The 23,746-nt window shown below is 34.6% G+C and overlaps 3 protein-coding genes across 6 annotated transcripts; 1 reads left to right on the top strand and 2 right to left on the bottom strand.

Annotated features, from left to right (window-relative positions):
* Positions 1-69: 69 nt before the first annotated feature.
* On the bottom strand, positions 70-1,479 carry LOC130820419 (uncharacterized). The gene is made up of 2 exons (XM_057685783.1): positions 1,285-1,479; positions 70-206 (listed from the first exon to the last, which is right to left on the bottom strand). Exons 1-2 carry the CDS (start codon positions 1,477-1,479, stop codon positions 93-95), a joined length of 309 nt encoding a protein of 102 aa, XP_057541766.1. The 3' UTR covers positions 70-92.
* On the bottom strand, positions 1,338-19,164 carry LOC130820417 (ubiquitin-like-specific protease 1D). 4 transcript variants are annotated; one of them, XR_009045196.1, is made up of 15 exons: positions 18,698-19,164; positions 17,896-17,947; positions 13,107-13,222; positions 12,751-13,025; positions 11,878-11,923; positions 11,405-11,496; positions 11,279-11,311; positions 11,076-11,171; positions 8,305-8,407; positions 7,141-7,238; positions 5,358-5,480; positions 3,517-3,631; positions 2,032-2,139; positions 1,594-1,919; positions 1,338-1,480 (listed from the first exon to the last, which is right to left on the bottom strand). XR_009045196.1 is itself a non-coding variant. In XM_057685778.1 (14 exons), exons 1-14 carry the CDS (start codon positions 19,076-19,078, stop codon positions 1,743-1,745), a joined length of 1,815 nt encoding a protein of 604 aa, XP_057541761.1. In that variant the 5' UTR covers positions 19,079-19,164; the 3' UTR covers positions 1,338-1,742. The 4 variants fall into 4 exon arrangements, 2 of the variants coding, with proteins under 2 accessions (XP_057541761.1, XP_057541762.1); XR_009045195.1 differs by having other exon boundaries at positions 1,642-1,919; XM_057685778.1 differs by having other exon boundaries at positions 1,338-1,919.
* A 1,541-nt stretch (positions 19,165-20,705) lies between these two features.
* Positions 20,706-23,020, top strand: LOC130820416 (uncharacterized). The gene is made up of 3 exons (XM_057685777.1): positions 20,706-21,225; positions 22,534-22,846; positions 22,925-23,020. Exons 1-2 carry the CDS (start codon positions 20,733-20,735, stop codon positions 22,641-22,643), a joined length of 603 nt encoding a protein of 200 aa, XP_057541760.1. The 5' UTR covers positions 20,706-20,732; the 3' UTR covers positions 22,644-22,846; positions 22,925-23,020.
* Positions 23,021-23,746: the final 726 nt, after the last annotated feature.

Below are 23,746 nucleotides of genomic sequence, written 5' to 3'. Positions count from 1 at the left end.
ATTATATTTTGTTGGTAATCTTGCAGACACTTTAACATAGAGGTTTCTAGTTACATAGCTGATATTGTGCTCTTGGGGGATTTGGTTCCTGCTCAACGGTCATACGAGTTTTTGACAAACGTTACCATTGAAGAACTAATTCGTGTCTGCACCATTAGCACCAAACTGCAAGACGAGACGAGCTTGAAGAATTGGACGCCATTGCCCTACATATGAGTTTTTGTTTATATCACACACGGACTATAATCTACTGATGGCTGTATAATTTTTTTGCTAGGTGCATAATGTTCCGTGGATCTTATTCAGGCTTACTGCTGTAAGGAAAGTATTGTACACACAAATCAGTACTGTCAAATGTAAATGGTAGTTTACATTGTTGATGATTAAAGCTATGTTTCATGAGCGCAAGTGTTGGCACTGGTAAATGTTTGGAATTTGGAAGATATAAGCGCAAGTCGTATAATATGAAGGGATTTATTATGGATTATTAATATGATCTTAGTTATTATGAGGTTGTATCTTGTATAAATTATTAGTCACTAGGATTTCAAGAAATATCTTCAATATCTAATTGCATTGTAATTATTTTTGAATAATTTTCAGAAGAAAACTGTTCATCAAATTCAAATATGATGAAAATTTGAAAAAAATAAGACCTTTTAATAACTTTAGTCAAAAAATAAGCTTTGGCCAAACTTTATTCCCAAAATAAGGGCCCCAAAACTAGACTTGGTACATAATCGCTGTTACTAACAGCGAGTATAAAGAAATGGTCAAAAAAATTTAATCAAGGGTAAAGTCGCTGTTACTAACAGCGTCATATGGGTTGACTGGTCAACTATAAAGTCGTTGTTAGTAACAGCGACTTTATGCGTGCCTAAATACAGCAGTCTTCTTACTCCTTCCTCATTTCACCTTTGGTTCAGTATTTAGGCACGCATAAGATCGTTGTTACTAACAGCGACTTTATAATTGATCAGTCAACCCATATGTCACTATTAGTAATAGCGACTTTACCCTTGACTAAATTTTTTGATCATTTCTTTATACTCACTGTTAGTAACAACGATTATGTACCGAGCTTAGCTTTAGGGCCAAAAACGCTTATTTTGGGAATAAAGTTTGGCCAAAGTTTATTTTTTGATTGAAGTTATTAAAAAATCTTATTTTTTTCAAATTTTCCAAATATGATTGGGTTTTAATTTAGATCCAATCAAGTTTATGAACCTCAAACAGGGTTTAAATCTATAACTCAAAGCGAATTTTACTTTTTGATAAACGTACCTTTAGCCTGTAGGATGACTTTACTTCCAGAGAAGCAAAAATCTGCACTACAATGAAGCACAGAAAACCAATTTCATTTACTTCCAGCTCCAAAAATTTTCTACAGAAAGCCCTGCCCTTAACTGAAGCAACTAGCAAAAGGAGGCTAGGATGACTTTTAAAGTCACTACTGTTGATTACAGATATCCGCCCCATCCTGTACAATGAGCAAGACAAATTTAAGAAATGATTTTTTTAATGCAAGCTGCCAAAAAGGATTTATATCTGATTGTCACGGTGTAATGATGGGCTTCCGGAACTAACTCTAACCTATACAAAGCTAATTTGGAAAATGTATGTGCAGCTCTGCATCAGCACCTTCATTGGTTGGCGCTATGCGCATGTAGCGAGAGAGAGGTCTTCATTCTGCAGTAGTTAGTCTCTACCAAGTATAGATAAACAGGATAAGGTTTCATCCATCATGAAATTTGAGCTTGGTTAACACCTTCCACTGTTTTAGCGTTTGCAGATAAACAAACAGGTTCCCAGGTACAATTGTCCTGTGTTAGTGCCTTGTGAAATTCATGCTGGAGTAACTTTTTGATTTTCCCTCTCAATCTAGAAGCCTCTTGAGGTTTAAACCAATGTCTGCCAAACTGAGTAGAATAATAAAGGAATGTAAGCATATCGAAGCAAAATTAGCAAGAGATTATCGTGAATCTGTAAACACACCAAAGAGATGAGCAAATGTCAAAGTTTAAGACGTACCATATTCAAGTCTTGCCTTGTCAGCCTCTCCGGTGCCTCTTCAATAAAGCGCTCCATGTAGTATAATACAAAAAGCCCGCAATCATAATCATTAGTCTGCCGGGGAACCTGTGTTGGGATAGAAATAGGCAAAAAGAGATGAGCAAATGTCAAAATTTAAGATGAACATTGAACAATGATAATCACCCAGTACAAAGTGTAAATCAAAAAGTTGAAACTACTAGAGTTTGACGTTTGTAAGCTTGGATACGCAATATAATCCATGAAAACTACCAAATCATGGCACATACACCAATGATGGTCAACAGTGAAGGCGGAATCCATACGTAGAAGTTAATAACATATTTAACCATATACATCCATCTACAAAATGAGCACATTCAGGAATGTTCACACCAAAGAGATCAATTGAATACTTGAATGGCATTTTGATGATTCAACTTGTTCAAAACTGCAGGACTTCCTAGAAATAAATTAACTTTTCGACTAAGGGCTAGAGAAATTTGAATAAAGGTTCAATGGTATGTGGGCCCAAATAATACCATTTTACAAATTTCATAAATTTTAACTCGGTACTCCTGTTAGACATGGTACAAGTGGTAAGCTCTGCTATTATGTTTATAATCCATAATTTTTCATATCACCATAATTTGTCAACTCCATAAGTGATGGAATATAAATGTCCTGTAGGCTGTAGTTCACAGTATATTACTCGAGCCAATAATCTGCAAAATTACAAGGAGCATTTGACGCACATTACTCGAGCCAAACCCAAGAGTAACACACAAAACAGTTCACACCGTATCTAAAAATTGTTGGCCCATGAAATTTTTTTCAAATTCCTCATTGAGGTCAATGGCCAAATTTCTTCAGCCATGACTGACTATTAGTGCACAGTCACACTATCTGAATCTAAAACTTCGATTGTGGATGTAAGTAAGAGCATTTACGAGCAGTTCTGGGAAAAGCTGAGGTGAACAAACCCGAAAAAATGGATCTTGAACTACTGCTGATAAAATGGATCTTGAACTACGGCAAACAAGACCAAATATCTTTTCAGCAGTACTACTGCTATTAAATACTAGAAATTGAAAATTAGAGTAACAAGCGACCATTTTATATCCTAAACCAAAGCGCCCTGGCCTGCAAATGATTTGAACTCGAACTACCAAACCCCAACCCAACCTAACCAACTTTAACTGTCCAGGAACACAGTTTGTTTACTTCTATGAGCTAACTAGAGAGAAAAAATTTCTAACATTCTCAGTTAAGAAAGGACAGAAACTCAGATGTCAATAAATGGAGGTAAGTAATCAAAAGAGAACATGTACAAGTTACGGCTACCTTCAGTTTAAAACTTATACACAGATAAAAATCCAAGCAGAAAAAAAGAAGATAAACCAACCAAAAAGGAATACATAAAAACAAGTGTTAATAAATGCAGACCCCTCGGCCTACCCTCATTAACCATAGAAAGATAATTACCGCAATAATTCTCTGGTCCATTTTGCGGGGAAGGTTTTCCCATATCCTCTCAGGTATGGGAACATTAACAGCACCAACATCTTCATTTAGAATCTTCCATTCGTTTACCAATAAACTGAAGAACATATAAAATAAGAGGATAAGTTTTCAGCCAGTATCAAATCCATTGGAAAAGGCTTAGAACAACAGTGTTTCACATTTAGAGAACCAAAGATTACAAACTTCTAAATTTTTGTTCAAACGAAGTTATATCAATAGGAACTATTTCAATCATAGCATGAACTCCATAATCCTCCATCACAATTCACTTTCTGAATTTTGAAAGATCATGAGAAGATTCCAATTATAAGATTACTAACATTTGCCAACAAATCAGCTTTTAACCGGAACAAAATTCCGATCCTAAACTGAATTGTTATGGTCGATTTTAATGGCGAGGTAAAATTGATCTTAAACAATTCATCATTGAGAAACCAGAACAAAAGGTCAACCAAGGGAAAAGTCGCAGGCATGCATGCATGCACACCAGAAGACCACATCTCAACAGGAAATTGTTAAATTTACAGCAGCAGAGCTCCCAAATGACAAAACAAAGCATAAGAGGTTCTCAGGCTGGAAAAGTACATGATCTGTTCCTCCCTCAGAAGCTCAACAACTCCCCTTCCCCAACGAAAAAAACACGACCAAAACCAAACCCCAGCCGACCTGGCTTTTATGTGTGCTTCCCAATCAGTAAACATACACATCTTGCCTTTTTCTACCAGCATCCAGAATTCATATACTAACGTTTCCAGCTCCATATATATTTTGGAGATGGATGTTAATTCATTCCTACAACTTGCACTACTTTCTCCATTTTCCAATAGTTTTTTTACAGCAAGTCTTTGGAACACTCAATAAAAAACTACACTTTTTTAAAGAACATAATCATTTACTTCAATGATACAAACTTCTCTATAACTAATTCAAGCAAGCAGCAAACCCCCGACCCATATGGAAGCTTGCATATGGCTGGGAAACAATAAGCGATAGCATCTCAGAAAAATCAGAGTCTATTCCCCAAATATTGCAAAATCAAAACATAATTTCCAATCTACATTGCAGGGAAAAATAATTCCCACTCTACCGTCCACGTCAGACGGATTTTTAGGAAAAAAATATATTCAGAGTAAACCGCCATCTCAGATGGCAATTTGGTAATTTTACCAAATCGCCATCTGAGATAGCAGTTTGCTTTATTCTAAAATTGAAATAAAGCAACAAAAACACTGAATATGTGGGGCAATGGTTTCGATCCCATAACTTCACAGTTTAGCACCTTAAGGGCTAACCACTGAGCCAAAGGAATTTCTATGAAGGATAAATACCTATGTGCTATATAAGTTTGTATTTGAGATGATGGCAAAATTGTTACACAAGGCAAAAAAAATTATACAAAAGTAAACCGCCATCTCAAATGGCGGTTTGGTATTTACAATGATGTTTTTTTTCATCATTCATATCAAATCGTGTTCTTAGAAAGCGGTTTATTAAAAAAATTTAGATCATACCGCCATCTCAGATGCCGGTTTGCTAAAAAAAAGTTAAAAAAAAATTTTGACAACCTATCCTACGTGGAATTTGAATGGGAATTAAGTTTCCCTACAACGTAACGTTGGAAATAGTTTCCAAATAACATTATTGTTGGAAAAGAATCGAAAAAACATCATCATGAAGTTGCTCATAAAAATGCATGATGCACAACAAAACTGATCAAAGCTCACATGATAGAAAAACATACAAATCAAGATTATAACTTTAACAATGCATGATATCATATCAGAACGATTAAGCTCCCTCACCTCTTAATATTATCAAAAATCGAAGCACTACAGTGCAAGCCCAATGAATCCAAATGGAGTACGGTCAGCCCTGATTCCCCATCCTTATCTGGGATGCATATTATTACCAAGCTCCAATGCTTACTGTGGAAAAGAGAATACTAAGTATTAAAACTATTGGGTTTTAATATTTTCCACTTGCTAGTTACAAGAATAGAATCCAGACGACAGACATGAATGGGAACGAGAATATATCACAGAAGAAAACATCTAAAATAAATTTCGCACATTTACTGGATGGCACGGAGCTTATCAGTAAATTCTATTCTCAATCGCTGGATGAAACTTTCAAAAGATCGTCAATTCATCAATTCACGTAGTTCAACAAGACACAAAACACATGTTTGCACTCAACCAAGATTCAGGATTCGATTAGATGCAGGATTAAGAATCTGAAGGAATAAAACATCCATTTCAGAGAAAAGGCATGCAATGCAAGTGTCACACATATCGAATCCTTCTGAATCATGAAAGAAAAAGCTAAACAATATCATTTTTTTAGTTTCAAAAAAATTCAAAATTAAAACTGAAAATCACGATTTAGCAAGAAGCAAAACTAAGACATTGTTTCATTCTTTACCAGGGAGAAAACTATTCCTTAACATAGACCCTAATGCTAACCTGAAGAAAAAGTGGCAAGATCTTACAGATTAAGAACCAGTACCAGCAACATGAAACACCGTTCCCTTCCTTAACATGAACCCAGACATATACTCCCTCGCTTCCATTGAATTTGCTACATTGCATTTTCCCAAATGAGAGCTTTAATGGAAGAAAGGTATCAAAATCAATGAGACGGAGAGAATAAAAAGCTAAAAAACTATGAGCTACTATATCAGACAACACAAAGTAACCTCTGCTGATAGCTTTACCCTACTTAATAATACCCTAGTCCTGAAAAACAGCCTCATTATACATACAACTACAATTTGTTTGAGGCCCATTTGTGCAAATCCACATTATTGTGTTGAAAGCAGAAGCATACAAAACATCCAAGTAGCTATTTATGCCCCAAGTAGCTACTTATGCCCACACATATTGAAGAGCAGAAGCATTCAATTCTCATCTAGTGAGAGTGTGAAACAAGTATCAAGGCTTCATGACACTAAAACGACTCTATTGTCTAGTATCAATTTTCTTACAAGTTGCAACCTTGACCATTATGGACATGTTTAGAATAAAAAGTCATGAGTTCGAAAATGCCAAAGACAGTATCTGATAATATATCAGAAGACGGCAGTGCTATAATAGTGAATTAAAAAACAAGATCTTAACTTAAACAAGCACACTCACTAATGGAGAGGATCTCAGTAAAAGAAATAGTAAAGAGAAGTCTAGACTACTATGACCAAGTTCTAAGTTTCTAGAATACGCATTTCTGAATATAAATATCGCTTCAAAATTCAAATTGAAAAGTTTTTCATATTAATAAGAATTTTCTAATATAAAAGCCACCATACTAGCAAAAAAACCCAAAAAACACACATCAGTAAAACTTTGAAAGAAGATATAGAATGCAAAATATGAATTGCATGTATTTATTTTAAGCCTACGCCAACAGGGTGTTTTCTGGTTACCCAATTTGAAAACAAACAAGATGTAAGACAGTCAAACACAAATATTATATGCAAATGCAATACTAAGATAACTGCATATTAGATGGGGACTAACCCCAAACCACTAAAATAAAAAATCAACAAATCTAGACTCTGAAAAATTCCAAATATCAAATGTTGAAGCTTACTCTTCATTTATTGGGAGAAAAATGTATGCCTTCTGAAATATATTGACACCTTTCCACCACCTTCTAAACCTCATGAAGAAAGCTTCTTTGTCACTCTTCTGCAATTGACAACAAAGAAAAATAGTTACCACTTATAACAGCAAGTGAACATAGCATCAGGACTTCAGTCAAACATAATGAAAGACTCCAAATCAGCGACATCATAGATTAAGCTACTCCACATATTGTACAATTATTTCCATTTTTGATACTCAAAATAGTAGGCAAGAATATTGTTAACAAGACAAGAAAATGCGAGTTCTCTATTCTTCTTTGTAGGATTGCAGGAATGGGTTATTGGCATAAATTTTAATAGTGGCCCAAAAAAATGTTTAACTCACTCAGAAAAATAAAGTTTTTAGTTCAACTGGGATATTATTCCTTGGTGAAGATCAATTGAAATTTAATTCAACATACTGTTTGAACTTCATTAAATAGAGCACAAAGAAATCAGAAGAAAACGAATAGAGAGGAAGTTTGTGGGGATGAAGACAAAACGTGCACTGAAGAAGAACAAAATGGGTGATTCATCAACATGAACGAAACAACCTCCAAAACAGCCGATATTAATATGAACTACAATGATCTCAAAGTCTTAATTCCAAGGCATCTCAAATCCAGTATATTGATGATGCTAGTAAACAATAAATTACAAATACATACCTAGCCATGTATTATATTTGACAGGATGAATATAACAAAGGATACAACATAGTGGTTATAAAATGATGATTAAGAAATAAGAACCATATAACTGCCTAAAGTACACATTCAATTCAATGTTTATAACTTCTTAACATATCAATCATGAAGAAGCTGCTGGGATAGATACAACAAGCATTCTGACAGAACAAGCCATTAGTCAGGAAAATACCAGAAAGGAAAAACATTACAAAAAGCATTATCAATTTTCAAATGATCCATCCATTATGAAGAAGTTAAAACTTTAAATGAAATAGCTTATAGCTAGTAAGCTAGGGCAAGATAGTATCTTAGTCATTAGATGAATGCCACAAGAAATCACGTTGATTAAAATCAAAACCTCAAACATACTCGAGGGAGTTAAATGGATATATGGTGCCATTATTTCCCTGAGAGAAAGAGAGATAGAACTTAAGAGAGCACCTGGTATGATACAGCTTCTTGGAGCTTGCTATAAAAATAAGTATTGAAAAAGTAGAATTTGTACTGCAACGAATGAGCTGGTGAGTGAAGTTCCTGAAGAAATCTAGAGAATTGAAACAGCAAGTTAGACAACAAATGTCACTCTCACAAGTCATCTTACAAGAAAAAACTTGGATCTATAATACAGTAAAACGACTAAGAGAAGAGATTAGCTGCTTGCACAACATGCTTCAATTTCAAACAACTCTTCATCACAAATGAATGCTTAATTATGTCCCCATTTGTATAAGTGAACAGAGTTGTGGAAGTTACTTCTTGCAAGTGTGGCATCGCACATTGTAACTGTGGTAGCATCAGGCAAGTGTGACAAATTAAAAAAGGTTCATGCTGTTTTTACCTCACATTTAGCTTATTTAAATAGACCTCATCTGCACTTATTAGAACTCATTTGGACTAATCTGAGCTTACACCTTATGTGAACTTAATTAAACTAGTCTTGTATCTGAATCTAAAAGAACGTCAGTAGCCATTGCTGGAACTTAACTTATTTTACTTTTCCTCAAACCTACTTTCTACGTGAAAAGATGAAAATAATGCAACTATCTCCACCTTGTATTCACTTAATGTACGCGTTATAAGCACCCTACACAATCATCATTGCTCATTAAATAAATTTATAATTAAATTTATTTAAACCATGGAATGTAATTAAATATATTAACCAGAACTTTTAGTCAATAAATCAGCATATCATTTGTTGGTAAGTAATACATTCAAAATTCATATTTCAGATAAGATTTTATCTATAGCTAAAAACAAAGTACTTTTAATGAGGGAAATTTTAGTTTCATTGACTTTTTGTCAATTATTTTTTAGATAAGATATACAACATAATTACAAAGTACTAAGGGGGGCAGGTATGGGGTGGTGCGAGGCAGGCGGGTATGGACGGATGCGGTGCGAAACCTGTAAAATTTTACGGTCAAAGTCTTAAAAAGATGAAAATAAGAACGATTTTAGACTTGTTTCTATCAGAGATGAAGTTTTACAAAAAAGCTCCCATAACGAGAATGAGAAAATCCAAAAATTAAACTTCATGTAAGATTAGGGAATGCAGTTCAATAATCTTAGTGGGGGGAACTTTATCAGATTCACATAAAGTTAGAAAATGCAGCCCCTTTTCTTTAGGCCTTCCTTTCAGGATATCCTAGAGAAGGAGTGTAAGAGAGAAGCAAAGTGAATGGCACGGTTCAAATCATATGGATTTGATGGGTGTACATATTCTATATCAAGTAATGGAAAGTTCTGTACGCGCAAATTAAAATAAAATAAAATAAAAAATAAATAATTGGAAGTTTACTTCTTGGTGTAATTGTTTAAAAGTTAAAACTTAAACCATTGCAACGAAAACATAAATTTTTAATTTTACTAGCTGTTTATCACCTCTGTCTAGTAGGATCACGAGTCAAAACTTTAACGAGCCCGGCCTGACGCTAAACTATGATATTTGCAGAACCAACTATCCACTCATATTTCCCATCTCACTTCACCAGCCACCAAAATTATGTGTCATCTTATGCATTACGGTCATAATTTCAGAATATCCGATCCATAACATCATTCCAGCTAGAACTAATTCAATCAGACAGCAACATTTTCACTGAACAACTCCTCCTCTAATGGCCCAAATATGACTTTTGTCCTCCCTTTATCCCCAAAAAGTTTTTAGTAGTTCCAAGAAGCATTACCAAACGATATGTTAAGAGTTCAGAACCACAAACATACTGATAAAATAAACCTAAATACAACGAAATAAAAAATTTCTCGATTTGCAGAATGGTGAAATAGCTTAGAAGCTTAATATGGAAAAGAATTGTGACACAGTCAAATCTAAACACCTATACAACTATACAACACTCAAGAACATCACAAAAGGTTCGTCCGATGAGCCAAGAGGCAGATCTTAAATACCAAAACATCTCTGTACTTGCAAATAACAATGTAAATATAATGAAAAGCCATTTAGAACAACATAAATATCTCACTCCAATCCATTAAAAATGAGAGATTCTCTTACAGTCCTAGAAAAGATAAGGCTGCAGCCTGCAAGGGCATGATACCAAGCTTCACAACACAAACAATTGAATATTTATTTCAAATACAGACAGAGAGGAATGGGGGGTGGAGATAGGGGGTAGCCAAGTATGGTGGAATGGAATAGTCTTACAGAAAGTAAATTGCCATCTCGCAGCAGCCATTCAAGAAAGCATTGCAAGGAAATGTGTTCCACATGAATTAATATCGCAGACTTTGTGATGAACCAAAAATCGAACAAGAACATGTAGAGGGTAATTTGATCCTAAGGAGATTACAATTTCAAATTACCACTACAGTGCGCTAACCGTTAGCAAGTCAAAACTTTCCCAAATAATAGGTGAAGGGGTGCAGGCTGTGCTAACCATAGAAATGAACAGCTAACAGTTTTCCATGGATCTCAAAGGGCAGAGGGGTAGTAGAGATACAAAAATTTGCTATGTAGTTAACCCCATATTTTGGACTTAAGGCTGTGGCATTGTTGTTTATTGAACGTCATTGACTGACTAAATCATGGCCATCAAGGCACCAAGATTTCTCTTGGACAAGAACTTTGTCACCCTTTAAAATCTCCAAGCATGGATGCCTAGGAAATTTAAACTTAAGATGACTTTATGGAAACCCATTGAATCCTGACTTTTACATCTGTTGTCGCTAGCAAGGTGTTAGCTATATACCTTACATAAAAGTTCATGATCGTTGAGGTCAAGCATTCTCCATGTTCTAAGCATTTTAATTCTGAGTATAAGATTTCAAGAGATTTAGGATCCTCCCTGCATAAAAAAAAAAAATTCATAAAACCACCACAATTGCATCAAAGAACATCTTAGGCAGGTACAATAGCTAAATTGTGTGAATGTGCTGCTGTGAAGAGCAATACCTAGATGGATAATAGATCTTGCCCTCGCTATACCTGTAGATGATACACAATAAAACCACTTCAGTATAAACAGAAAAGTTGTGATGGAATCAAAAGATTTAGCAAAAATGCTTGAAGTTATCATACTTGGTTGATAGTTCTTTGACTTCTTGGTTTCCCTCAATAAACTCATGCTCCTCCTCGTCTACCAAAACAACAGTCTGCCCTTCGGCCCCTTCCTAAGTTAGGGCAACAGAATCAATCAGCAAAAAATTCCAATTATCCATCTTAAAAAATGAACTTTCTAGAAAATATAGGGTTTCCCTCTTTTCATATGTTGTGCTCCCTCCATTTTATAGGGTTTGCCCCCATTTGATAAAAAAAAATGTGCTTTTTATGGTCAATGTCCAACAATAACGGAAAGAGGAAGTACTAAATAGACTGGTGGTACAGTATCAACTCTTATAATATAAGTTAACACAACTTTTACAGTTGTGGACAAAATGCAGTAAGCTAAATGTGCTTTGCCAAAGACAAAGTTGTCATAGAAAAAAATTTCACTCAGTCTGAAACTAGCTTGATGTGGAAGAAAGGGGGCATATCAAGCGAGAAAAACATACCTTATCATTCTTTGAGCCATTGGAATCCAAAGCTCGAGAACCATCCCTGTATAAAGGTTTTTAAAAAATAATCAGCATTCTGTTAACAGATAAACAAAATTTAATTTGAATAACAAGCCAAATAAAAGTTCAACAAACAATTTGAACACAAACACAAAATTCCACCATTGAAAGTACATAGGCATGAGTCTTCCCTCCAATAGTATCAGCCCTTGGGTTACAAGAGTGTTGCTTACATAAAATGAAAATACCAAAGCAATATACAAAATCATTTAGAATACATGACATCTGAAATGATCCCTTTTATAAATATCATTGTTAGACAAAACAATTGCTAGCAGACAAGAAATTGAAACATATAAGTTTGGAATCATAGACATTACGAAAGCAACTACAAGTGAAATAACAATAATGCAAAAGTCTCATTACCAACAATATGGGGTCGCCGACATGAACCAAAGATAAACAACTATAAGTGAAAGAAATCATCTGTTCAATAAGGTAAACATGAGCATAAACAACTGTATAAACATCAACACGGCAAGGAGAAGAGAATTCACACATTGAATTAGAGTGTAGCTATAGAAGAAATGACAAACCCAAAAGTCCAGTTGTCCACCCCATATTATGCCCTTTGGCCCTTGGGATGATACATCAGCTGAAGTACAAAAATAAAAGCAAAAACCACTATGCCCTTTGTCATCAAAGGTCCAGTAGTTACTATTAAAAAATTCCTTTGATTCATGGAAATGAATCAGTCTAAACGAGAGGAGAGTTCCTTTAATTCACGGGAGTCAATCAGTCTAATCAAGAGGGTAGAGATGAACACAATGGATGCAACAATAAACGGAAAAGCAAAATAGAAAAACATACTTGTCAGTAAATGAGCCAGTCATCTGATCCTTTACTAGAGGAGAAGAGCCAGTTGAAGAAAACCTGTCTGCCAGCTTTTCATGTAGTCGCGTGTATTTTCCACCATAACGAACAAAATGGTCTTCTGGCTTCCACACCAAAAACTCCTTGGAACGTAGCCCAGGTTTTGCTCTTTTGCTTTCTGGTAACCTCTCTGTGGATTTCCTTTTAAACTTGCCACAAGGATTAATAAATGAAATTTCTTGATTAAATGCATTGCTTGCTTGATTAATGGTCTGCAAAATTAGCAGAATCAAATAGAAGCACTAATTAACTAAAAAGATTAAATTGCTGCAGTCACATAAGAGAAGCCATACATTCTGTTCCAATTTCGAATTATCATCTTCCATTTTCTTGATATAAATGTCAGCAAATTTAGACCTTGAAGAGGGTTGAGATGATGGCACTCCTCGCTTAGATTCATCTAAAGAACCTATCACATGATTGGGTGCTTCCTAAGTTAGTCTTCTTTCAAAATCAATTAAAGAGAACATAGAACCAAAACTATCATACAGCAAGCCCAAATAAACATCAACGTAAATAACACATTTAGTGAGATGAATTATCAATGTATGAACTCAATGAATCAGAAAGGGACAAAAAGAGATTATGACACATCAAAACAAACAGTATGTAAAATAATGGATTTGTATAACCAAAAATATAGAAATGCACAAGGAGAGCCCCACCCCGCACCCCCACTAGGACTCAAAACACCAAAAAATCCTGTGCAAAAAGGGAAAACGACAAAAATCCCTAGCCAACCTAGATTAGCCCAAGACCAGCAAAGGCACCGCCAACAATATACAAAGTTACAAAGAGAACCATCAACAAGATTAGCGTTGTACTATATCTAAGCAAATTCATTTCCCTCACAAACATGCTAATATTGTTATCACATCCACCCATGATTACTCTCAATATGATTCATAGTCAGCCCATTGAAGAGTAGGACGCGAAACGATGCCAAATTTTCGTACCAAAACTATACGGAAACGTAATTCAATATTCTATATTAACATCTCTCGTTTCTCGATTGCATCAAGATGAAAAATTGGTCTGTGCCCTTTTTCTTCTAATGTTATGAATATGTCATATTCTACTTTTGTGATAAAAGACTTTTGACTTATGATTGATGTTATGGTTATATTTCCTACTTGTTATGATCAATGTATTTGGACAATATCATGACCCTATCTTAGCTTCTATTGTATCAAATTTTGTTTCCTAAGTTTTCGAAACATTAAAATTAACATTGGTTAGTCCAAAATAGCCCCAATGCCCCGTCAATGTTGATATGTGAATATGAGACTGAAAGGTCACGGGTTCGAGTTCTAGAAGTAACCTCTTACACAAGTAAGATTTGCTACATTACAACTCTATAGTGGCCCGATAAAACCTCACCGTGCAGTCACGCTTTATCCACCAGAAGCCTGTTTCTATAATGAAGTACATGTTGAAAAGTAGGAACAAATTAAAAGGTGACTATAAGATAAAAAGAATATTTTCATAATGCAACAGACCCGAAAATATAAGATGCCTAAACTGCATAAAGTAGGGACAGCCTCAGATAAAATCATGAAATATGCACAAGCCGTTGTTCAAGTAGAAGAGACCTTTGTTGTTCAAGTTCATTATTTTACCTCAAGCAATCATGTCATGTATTTGACACTCCTACACAGATTTGACTCTCAAAACACTTCAATTTGGCCAAAATCATGGAATCTTTAAATAAATAGTCAAATCCACCACTGGGACATGTATTCATATCTAACATGTGTACACGAATCTTAAAAACATAGAAACAAACCTAGTATTATTTCAAATTTTTTTTATTTATTATAATGAACTTTTTTACTGTATTGAGCAGAACTTCCCAATGTCAAATAGTGAAACTACCCATTTGGCCATCACTACTAGAAAAAATATCAAACTCAATGTAGGATGATATTTATGACCCAAACCATAGTGCAAAAAATAGTTTTGGTAACGGTCTATCGCGATCAATGCGGCTGATTTCGCGGTCTAAGGATTCACATGATTCATAGACCAAGGATGAAAAATTAGTCAAGCCTAGTGTCAAATAATTCACAGTTCCCTTAGATACGTAGTATGGATTCATATTCACGATTCTCTAGTTGCTAACATTGTTGTTCGCTGGGTTGGTTTATCACTAGTAATTTATTACAATTGTTACCAACTAATTAGAGGGGAAAAGGTCCTACAAAAATGAAAACAAAAAATTATAAAAAAGAAGGAAAGTACGTGATATTTGAATAAAGGACAAAATTGAAAAAAAAAAAAAAAAAAGCAAATTAATAGAGAAGAAGTTCAAAGCCCACCTACTTAATTCATTTTAAAGTTTAAATGAAAAAAAATATATTTAAAAGGTGATAAAAGTTGACGGTTGTCAGAACTCACATGGGTAGTTATCAAAGGGATAAAGGGTCCAAAGATGGGGAAAGAAAAGATGTCACAGATTTGAATAAAGTGACTCTTCACATCTTCTTCTTAACATCCTTTCCTCCGCATTGTTCTAGAAATTAAACTATATCATCAATGGTGTTCATCAAGCAAAAATATAATCAGCACTCAGAAAATCGTTCCAAAATGGTCGTTTTGAGTTAACTTGGACATATTTTGCACCATGGTATGGACCCCACAAGCTCCTTTTTTAGCTGTACTAGAAAAGTTTGTAAAACAGACTCACCAAAGTTATAATCATGAACAACCTCTGTGTTTGCTTAGTGCCATGTCCTTATAAGGCATTAACTCAGAATCAGATATTGGATCAGCAATCATGTTCTGCATAGTGCAAAGAGGCAACAACCTTTTAGCCCTAATGAACTAGTATATCCCTAGCATTCCATCAAAGCAACCCATGATATGATACTACCCTATAACCTTTGTTACCTTCACTTTGCCTCATTTAATTTAACAAAAATCAGCTAATGGATAGAAGTAGCACAAAATCTAATTCATTTATTTAGGCAAAAGAAATGATATTATTGGGAAAAAGTGGTGACATGATTGACAAGCATTGTACATGGACCTTGAATGCATGATGCATGAACCACTGCCAAGTGTTACCTCAAAATATAGGAAGCTTAAGATTAATTTCAATTGTACCTTCAACACTATGTTTGAGTCTCAAAAGAACAGCAGTCTACATGTCTGACAAAAACATAATTAGACGTATCCTCTATCATGAAATTATGCATGCACAACTAATTAGCATGCCAATCATACTATTATTCAAGCCTCTAAACCCCAGAGTGCAACACAGCTGAGACTTTATCCCTGACGTGTCGGTGATCCCCAAAGTAGACCAATTATCTTGCGTCAAGTATCAAACAGAGAAACATCGACAGAATATCCTCCAAGTCTCCAACACATACCTTGCAGCACAACTGTGCAACAAACGGATTACCAACTAGTTTTGGACCAGTAGTTACATTTAACTATTAATCCATACAAGGAAAAAGGAGTGATTACTCAACTACTTAGAATCAGGTAACAAGAATGTCTAGCAATTTTAGGATGTTTCACAATTATGACGACTATATAAATCTTCAATGTACTTTAAGATTATTTTTTTCTTCCAACGATACTAATATTACTGCTCCACTAAAAAACAGAATGTACCTAGAAAAAGCCTCACGCGGCAAGGAAGCGGGAAAAATATAAAGCAAATGTTCCCTTAAAAGAAACAAATGTACGCCACAACGTTGCCAAAACAGCAGTCTGCCCCAACTAATAAAGTTCATCACCTGTTTAATTTAGTGTACACAAGACGCACTAAGGAGCTGGAAGCCTAGGACTGAATCTTGCTTTTGGTGAGAGATGTGCCTCTTTTAGCAGCTCTGAGCCTTAGTTACGCATCAGGAATCTCTGGCCTCAGTTTCAGGCGCACAACTCCACAGTCCGCAGCATAATGTAAAACATTGGATGCATTGCGACATCATCAAAAAGTCATTCAAACTTAGCACGACTACATTATAGATCGTGACAACTACAAAACCATCTGCATTAACTGCAAAAGAGGTTTTGTTTCCGTGACCACATCCAGGATTTTGCACTATCTTCCGCACCCTAAGGTCATTTTAAAACTAAGATCACCAGCGCACAAACCACACAAACAGCACCTCCAACAATCCCACAACCAATGAGAAGTAATCCCATGACTCAAAGCATCATGCAACCAACTTCCTCCAAAAACATTGAGACACATAGTGAGAATAGAACTCACTACTGTCATTACAGAGCTAACAAATATCCAGTATGATAACTGAAAACCACATAAATCACCCAGGTTCTCTGTTTTAAAGCAAAACATGTGTATAAACCAAGGCTATAGACAATTTCCATATGAAAGCTCTCACCGCCCAGAGTATGAAATCTCTCACTGCACAAATAAATACAAGAGGTTGAACAAATAGATATAATGGTGGCATGGTGAATTACCTAAGAAAAGACCTACAAGCAACAATGAGAACATTGTTAAAGACTAGCAAGCAAATGCTTGCATAAAGTTTCTTACTTACACCCTGCCTAAAGTCATCAACCAGATAACATCGGATAACTAAAATCCCAAAACCTTGTGCAACAAAAAGAAACTTCTCAATCTTCACATCGAATTCTTGTAAAAGACTGCACACGAAAACCGTAAAGGCCGTTTGGTAATCAGTACTAAATGGTGAGAATGGTAATGGAAAGTTAGTGGAATTGTTCCTAAATAAAATTCTATCATTTTAGGGTATGCCAACTCATTTATCCTAACACTAATTGTTCCTAAATAAAATAAGCCCAAAATGTGATTGCATATTGTGTACCTATGTCAATCACAATTTCATTTTTATATCATTCATGACCATATCTTGAGTTAAAAAATCCAACATCTCGAGTTCGATCAAAAGTACAAAAAAAGTTTACAAAAGAAGCCAAGTTTGACATTTGGACATGCAGCCATGAGTGACACAAGTTACCGAGTTGAACTAGCGTCCCATGTCTATAACAAATACATAGATTACGACCTCAAGAGCCCACATTAATTATGCATAAGCTAAAGTACAAGATATAGATAAACGAGAAGGAAGAAAATATCACCTCTAATATTGAGAATATCTGAGTCCATTGGCTTCATGAGTCCGTTAGCAACCTGTAAATTTTAAATGAAGAAAAAAAAATCACTACTACTTATTTAATTTCCTTGAAAATAGTCATTCCTGAAAATTAATTTTATCACACCATGGAGCGAAATGTGAGAAGAAATTAAATGTGAGCAAAATTAAACAGCAGAATAGAAGATATCAAAATGGTACGAGTTGGCCATTATTTGAAAAACTAATACAAGCAGTGTTTTTTGCATCGCCATTCAAGCTTCTTCCAAATTTTCTCACGTTAATAAGAAAAAGAAATTGCCATTAAAACATTTAGGACTTCAAAAAAAAGCATGGAGATTAAAACGTTGTTCCATGTCACCACAAAGACCAACTTGACATTGCAACAATGATATATCTTCCTATACAACACACTACCATCCACTTATAAAATAAATTACACTATCAAAAATCAACACTATCAAACCAAAAACCATTTCAGGTTTAGAATGAGATAGCTAATAACTACCAACTAATCAAGTGTAACACATATAAGCCTAATAAGGTGCATTGAAATAATTATACAAAAAGCTCGGATTAAAAAACGTAGGATGTATAATCAAAGGAGAAGTGAATTTGGCAAGGCGAAATTTTATCTTGCCAACGCAATTAATTTATATTCCAAACCACGAAGACATAACTTCATATCTAGTATAGATGTTTTCCAAATATTGTTTTGCATTATCAGTGACCAACTAAAGATATTAATGGTCAAAATACATTAATTGAGTAAAAAAACTCAAAGAGACCTCATGAGAACGGCAATTATGGCGGCGTTTCAATTCATCCTCATAACACTGCAATTTAGCCTTAAGCTTAGCACCACCATCAGACAATTTACCAGATAACATGGATATATTTTTATTAAACCTATCAATTGCCGATTTTAATTCATGAACACTCATCGATGACAAATCTTCACTACCAGAAGAAGGAGGATCATCGTCCGCCACTGATTTCCTCTCCTTCTCCAATTTCCGACGCCGAGTTTTCGACGGAACAACAACAAGCTCTTGTTCTGGTTCGTCATCGTGATCTTCACCAAAAAGCTCGGCGAAATTGATCTTCAATTTCTGCTTCTTCTCGATGTCTTCGATGACAGCCATTTCGGCGTTTTCTTCGACCTCCATTGTTTCTGGAAGTCTCAGAGTGAGCAAGTAGAAAGAAAATGGACGAGTGATGAAGATGGTGGGAACCGAGTGCTAAAAAAATAAGGGTTTTTAGAAGGGTAGGTGGGAGACTAAATTAGAATTATTGAAATACATAAAGATAAATTATTAAAAAAAATACTGAATAACATGAAAATCAACTTATTTTTAAAAGTAAGCGTTTAATTTCTAAATTTGAGGTTTGATTTTATTCACAATTAGTAACTGCGAACAGGTACTTAATGTTTTTAAAAGGCAAAGAAGTTGTTTGCAGTTACTGATGTTGACTTTTTTGACCCTAATCACAGTCACTAACAGGCTCATTATGCTCGATGGTGTTCACAGTTAGTAACCGCGAGCAGTGTCAAAAAGTCAACAGCCTTGTTCTCAGATACTAACTGGGAACAGTTTCTTTGTTTTTTTAAAAATTAAGCAACTGTTCGCAGTTATTAACTACAAACAGAATCAAACCTCAGATATGGAAATTAGACGCTTATTTTTAGAAATAAGTTGATTTTCGTCTTATTTCGTGCTTTTTTTTAATATTTTATCTTTTCTATTTCATTTTTTCACTAAGTTATTTGTTCATTATTTTACTGGCACGTTTGGTTTGGTTACGGGTATTAAATGTTATGTTAATATTGGTAAGAATATTTCTTGATAAATTTAATGACTATAATTATTTTTCTTCAACAAGCTCATTTTTTAAACAAAATTCATTTCAATGTATTAACCCTTGTACATGAGGTATTAGGTGGTAATAGAAAATTGTAAAAAATAAATCTTTTTATATGGTCAAATTTTTAATAATATGGTAATGACATGATACATATCATGAAAATTTATTTTACAAATCATTCTCTTTACTACCAATTAATACTATTAACCAAATAGGCCGAATGTTTTTCAGTTTTATTCTCTTATACCGAGCCATAGAGGGAGGTGACTAATAAGTGGGTTTTTATTGGAGGGTAAGTCACGTAATTCTTACTTATTTGGATAGAGAGAAGTTGAGAGAAAAGACGGGAAAAAATTTAGAATAATAGATTATTTTTTATTTGGATGACAAAAAAAAGGGGATGGATTTTGAGTGAAAACCATGGACAAATCTATCTATCTTTTTGTATATTTGGAGTGAATACCAAGTATTTTTATGTTCTATTAAAATCATCATGTATGCATTGAATAAGAGTACTTGTATTGTGCAATGTTTTAACACTATTATTGATAGTTTTATTGACTATTTATTTGTTGTTTGAAATTCACCCATAAAATGATAGAATAATATCATTTTATTAAACTTTGTTATGAAATTGTGAAAACAGAATCATATTTAGGTAGAAATTAATCAATTTAACGTCAAAATTGATCATTTATAGGTCCAAATTGAAATTTTTTATTTTAATTAATCTATTTAAGTTTTACTTTTAGTTAAAATTGATACTTTTAATATCAAAATTGATTCCTTAAAGGTTAAAATTGATAAATGCATAGTATCCCACCCTAAATTTCATCGGAAGACTCGCTTAAAGACTAAAAAAGTGTTCCAAATTTGATTCTTATACTTACCCGCCAAACTCCTATTACAGTTATCGTCGGGAAACACGCCTACACTATAATCTCTCCAAACGACGCCATGGCAGAAGCTGACGCTTCACCATCTCCGAGAGCAACAATTCAATCTCCATACAATCCTTTTCAATCTTCTACTCCAGATCCTTATCCAATTCCGATTCCTTTTCCTAACTCTAATTCTACTATTCTGATTTCAGAATCACATTCCCAATCTAATTCAACTCAACCACCTTCTAATCCTATTCTTCCACCAAAAACTACTTTAAACACAAACCCTAATTCCGCACCTCCGTTTTTGGCGCCTTTGATCAACCTTTATGGTGCTCCATCGTTATTTCGACCCGCCGGAGCTCCGGGTCCATCAGTTTCTCAGTTCACTCCAACACTTAAAAACCCGAATATGCAAGGGTTCCCGACGCAACCACGTAAGCTTGGAGTTCTGCCGGCAGGAGTTAGTGCTGGACAATCGACAATGGTGGCTGGACAGCCAATTCATAGACCGCCTTATATGGCTATGCATAGTGGTTGTATGCAACCTCCTAATCTTCATCCTGGTGGGTTCACTTTCTTGTTCAATTATATGTAATTCTTGATTCTTCTTTAATTTTCAATGTTATTTGTTAATGATGAAAATTGATGTTTGATTAATGATATACTTTGGCAATAGTTGTATGGTTTGTTAACTTAATTCGTCCATTTTAATCCCCTCACATTGACCCAGTAATAGTATTGATTCAAACGATAATTTCGCCTTTTTCTGATTCGTCGATCCTTGAATTATGTGGCACTCAGTAGTGCACAACGTTCCAAGGCGTTATATTAATTTTTTTTGAGATTATTGCGTTATCTTAATTAAATATTATAATTTGTATCCAAGATCCAAGAGTTCAAACTGAGGTTATCTTAATTAAATAAACCATAACTTACATGCTTTTCATCTCATATCCTTCTAATCATATATATCATTTTTTGATCTCTAATTATATTTGATTAGCAGGATGTTAACCTCATTACGTTTCGAAATAAAATTTACCCTTAAGTATTAAATCCCATACGAATCCCATACGACTAATTTTGGGTGAATTACGAATTCAAAATGCAAATTTGGTAACACTGTGGAAAACTAAAATTGATTAATTTCTCAAGGCTATATTTTCAAACTCGCTAATCTAAATCTGGACTAATGCCAACATATCATCATACCAAGTATTAAATCCATAAATCAATCATAAAATAATCTTAATGAATTGCTATTTGTTTTTGAAAGGCATTCGTGTGCTGAATCTTGAATGGTATCAATCAAAATCAACCTATGATTTGTTAAACAACACATTCACAATCATAATCCACATTCCACAAATTCACTTGTAGATAAAATGAAAACACTTGAGCACATACATATATCAATCCATCTCAAGATTTATTAATAAGTAATATAAACTAGTAAATTAGTGTTGTAACTTACCCGACCAGCACTCCAACTCCAAGACCGGTGTCTGACCAGCGTCGAGCGATACTATGGGGCGTGGGGTGTGGTGTTTAGGATTTGTCGCGTTTTGCCAAATGAAAATTGAGAAGGAAAGGGGAAATGAGTTTGGGGAAGGGTGGGAAGCATTTAAGTTTTTTTGCCAATGTGTGTATCTTTAGGTTGGTTTAGTGTTGTTGCATAAGCATGCATAGTCTATTATGGCCCTTAAATCAATGATTATTACATGGACTCATGACTAGGTAATTAGTCATGGACATGTTCATTTAGGGGTACAATAGGCCAATTTTAGAGGTAACAAGGTGAATTGGAGGGGATATAGGGTTTTTTTGGGTTTATAAAATACATTAAGTCTTACTGTATTGAATGTTGGCAGGAATCATCAAGATCTCAGGTCCATGCACTAATTTTCTCATTGAGATGTTAGTGATTGGGGGACTTTTGTTTGGAGACACAAGACTTAGGACTTTCATGTCCATGTCTTAATTTCCCCAAGAACATAAATCTTGGGACTTCCATGTCCATGTCTCCAAATAAACAAGAGAACTAAGATAAAGAAGACTTATACAAAGTTTCAATGTTTCATGTCATCCCAACAAGCACTTCCAAGATTGTTTGTTAAATTGTAGTCAATGCATCAAACTAGCAGCTTGACAAATTTGCATGTTGCTTGAGGAGATCATTTTGAGGTATTAATTCAAAGATTTTTTGTTTCTTTTCCCTTTCCTCTTGTACTTATTTGTGCTTTCGGTGGGAATTCTCGTTAGGTATTTTGCAACAGGTTGGAGTTAGCTTAGCCCTAGGGTTGACAAAACTCGATATGTAACACTCATCAAAAGTCTACAACCATTTAAAGTTCCACCACGAGGACATTCTGGTATTTTGCCAATAGGGTCCAAGGCAGTAAATGCAACCATGTCCTATTTGAATTAAGGTATTTATACCGTGGGTATCTATCCTACTACTGCAACGACATCAAGAAAGTGATTAAAGTGTTGTTAGATAAAGATTTCTTGGGTTTGAAGTTCTCTGCCACATACATTAGTAAATCACTCGTCATCACCCATCCACAGTATTCATCAAATACCATCATCTTATGCATGCCACATTTTCTATTAGAGAGGGAATGAGCCAAATTTATCTCTTTACTTAAGTAAAAAAGATCCATATTCATTGTTACAAGAATAATGAAGTGTCATGGGTTGATTTCAGATGAGAGAAACCTCCTTTTAAGTTCTACAGATTGATTTTGGACTTTAGAGGTCAGTCGATTATGACCCCTATCAATAACTAATAAAATTATTGTTTGACTTTTAAATTCTTATCTCATCTCAATTTAGGTTGCACAAATCAAGTTAAGAAAAATAACTAGAGAAGAAAGAGTTTTTCTAATTCATGGTCATTTTAGGATATATGTGTTTGGGTAGATTTAGTTTGGAAAATGCACAAATTTCTGAACATACTATGAAAAGATATCTTATGGTTAGTCATACCATTGATCTAAGGTCTTGCCAAACTGATAATAACATTAACAATTATTGTTACCTTTTCCTTATATTTAATGGAATTCCATTCCAATGGCATGGATT

The sequence above is a fragment of the Amaranthus tricolor genome, chromosome 8, assembly GCF_026212465.1.
Source record: "Amaranthus tricolor cultivar Red isolate AtriRed21 chromosome 8, ASM2621246v1, whole genome shotgun sequence".
Classification (NCBI taxonomy): domain Eukaryota; kingdom Viridiplantae; phylum Streptophyta; class Magnoliopsida; order Caryophyllales; family Amaranthaceae; genus Amaranthus; species Amaranthus tricolor.
The sequence above is the reverse complement of the archived record's forward strand: the minus strand, read 5'-3'. Positions and strand labels throughout refer to the sequence as shown.

Excerpts from the sequence above, each read along its gene's own strand:
- LOC130820419 (XM_057685783.1), bottom strand. The coding sequence starts at position 1,479 with ATGGGGCGGATATCTGTAATCAACAGTAGTGACTTTAAAAGTCATCCT. Across the intron at positions 207-1,284 it reads AGTCATCCTACAGGCTAAAG|GGCAATGGCGTCCAATTCTT; the intron begins GTACGTTTATCA and ends ACTCATATGTAG.
- LOC130820417 (XM_057685778.1), bottom strand. The coding sequence starts at position 19,078 with ATGGAGGTCGAAGAAAACGCCGAAATGGCTGTCATCGAAGACATCGAG. Across the intron at positions 11,172-11,278 it reads AAGATCTATTATCCATCTAG|GGAGGATCCTAAATCTCTTG; the intron begins GTATTGCTCTTC and ends TTTTTTATGCAG. Across the intron at positions 1,920-2,031 it reads CAAGGCAAGACTTGAATATG|TTTGGCAGACATTGGTTTAA; the intron begins GTACGTCTTAAA and ends TATTCTACTCAG.
- LOC130820416 (XM_057685777.1), top strand. The coding sequence starts at position 20,733 with ATGGCAGAAGCTGACGCTTCACCATCTCCGAGAGCAACAATTCAATCT. Across the intron at positions 21,226-22,533 it reads ACCTCCTAATCTTCATCCTG|GAATCATCAAGATCTCAGGT; the intron begins GTGGGTTCACTT and ends GAATGTTGGCAG.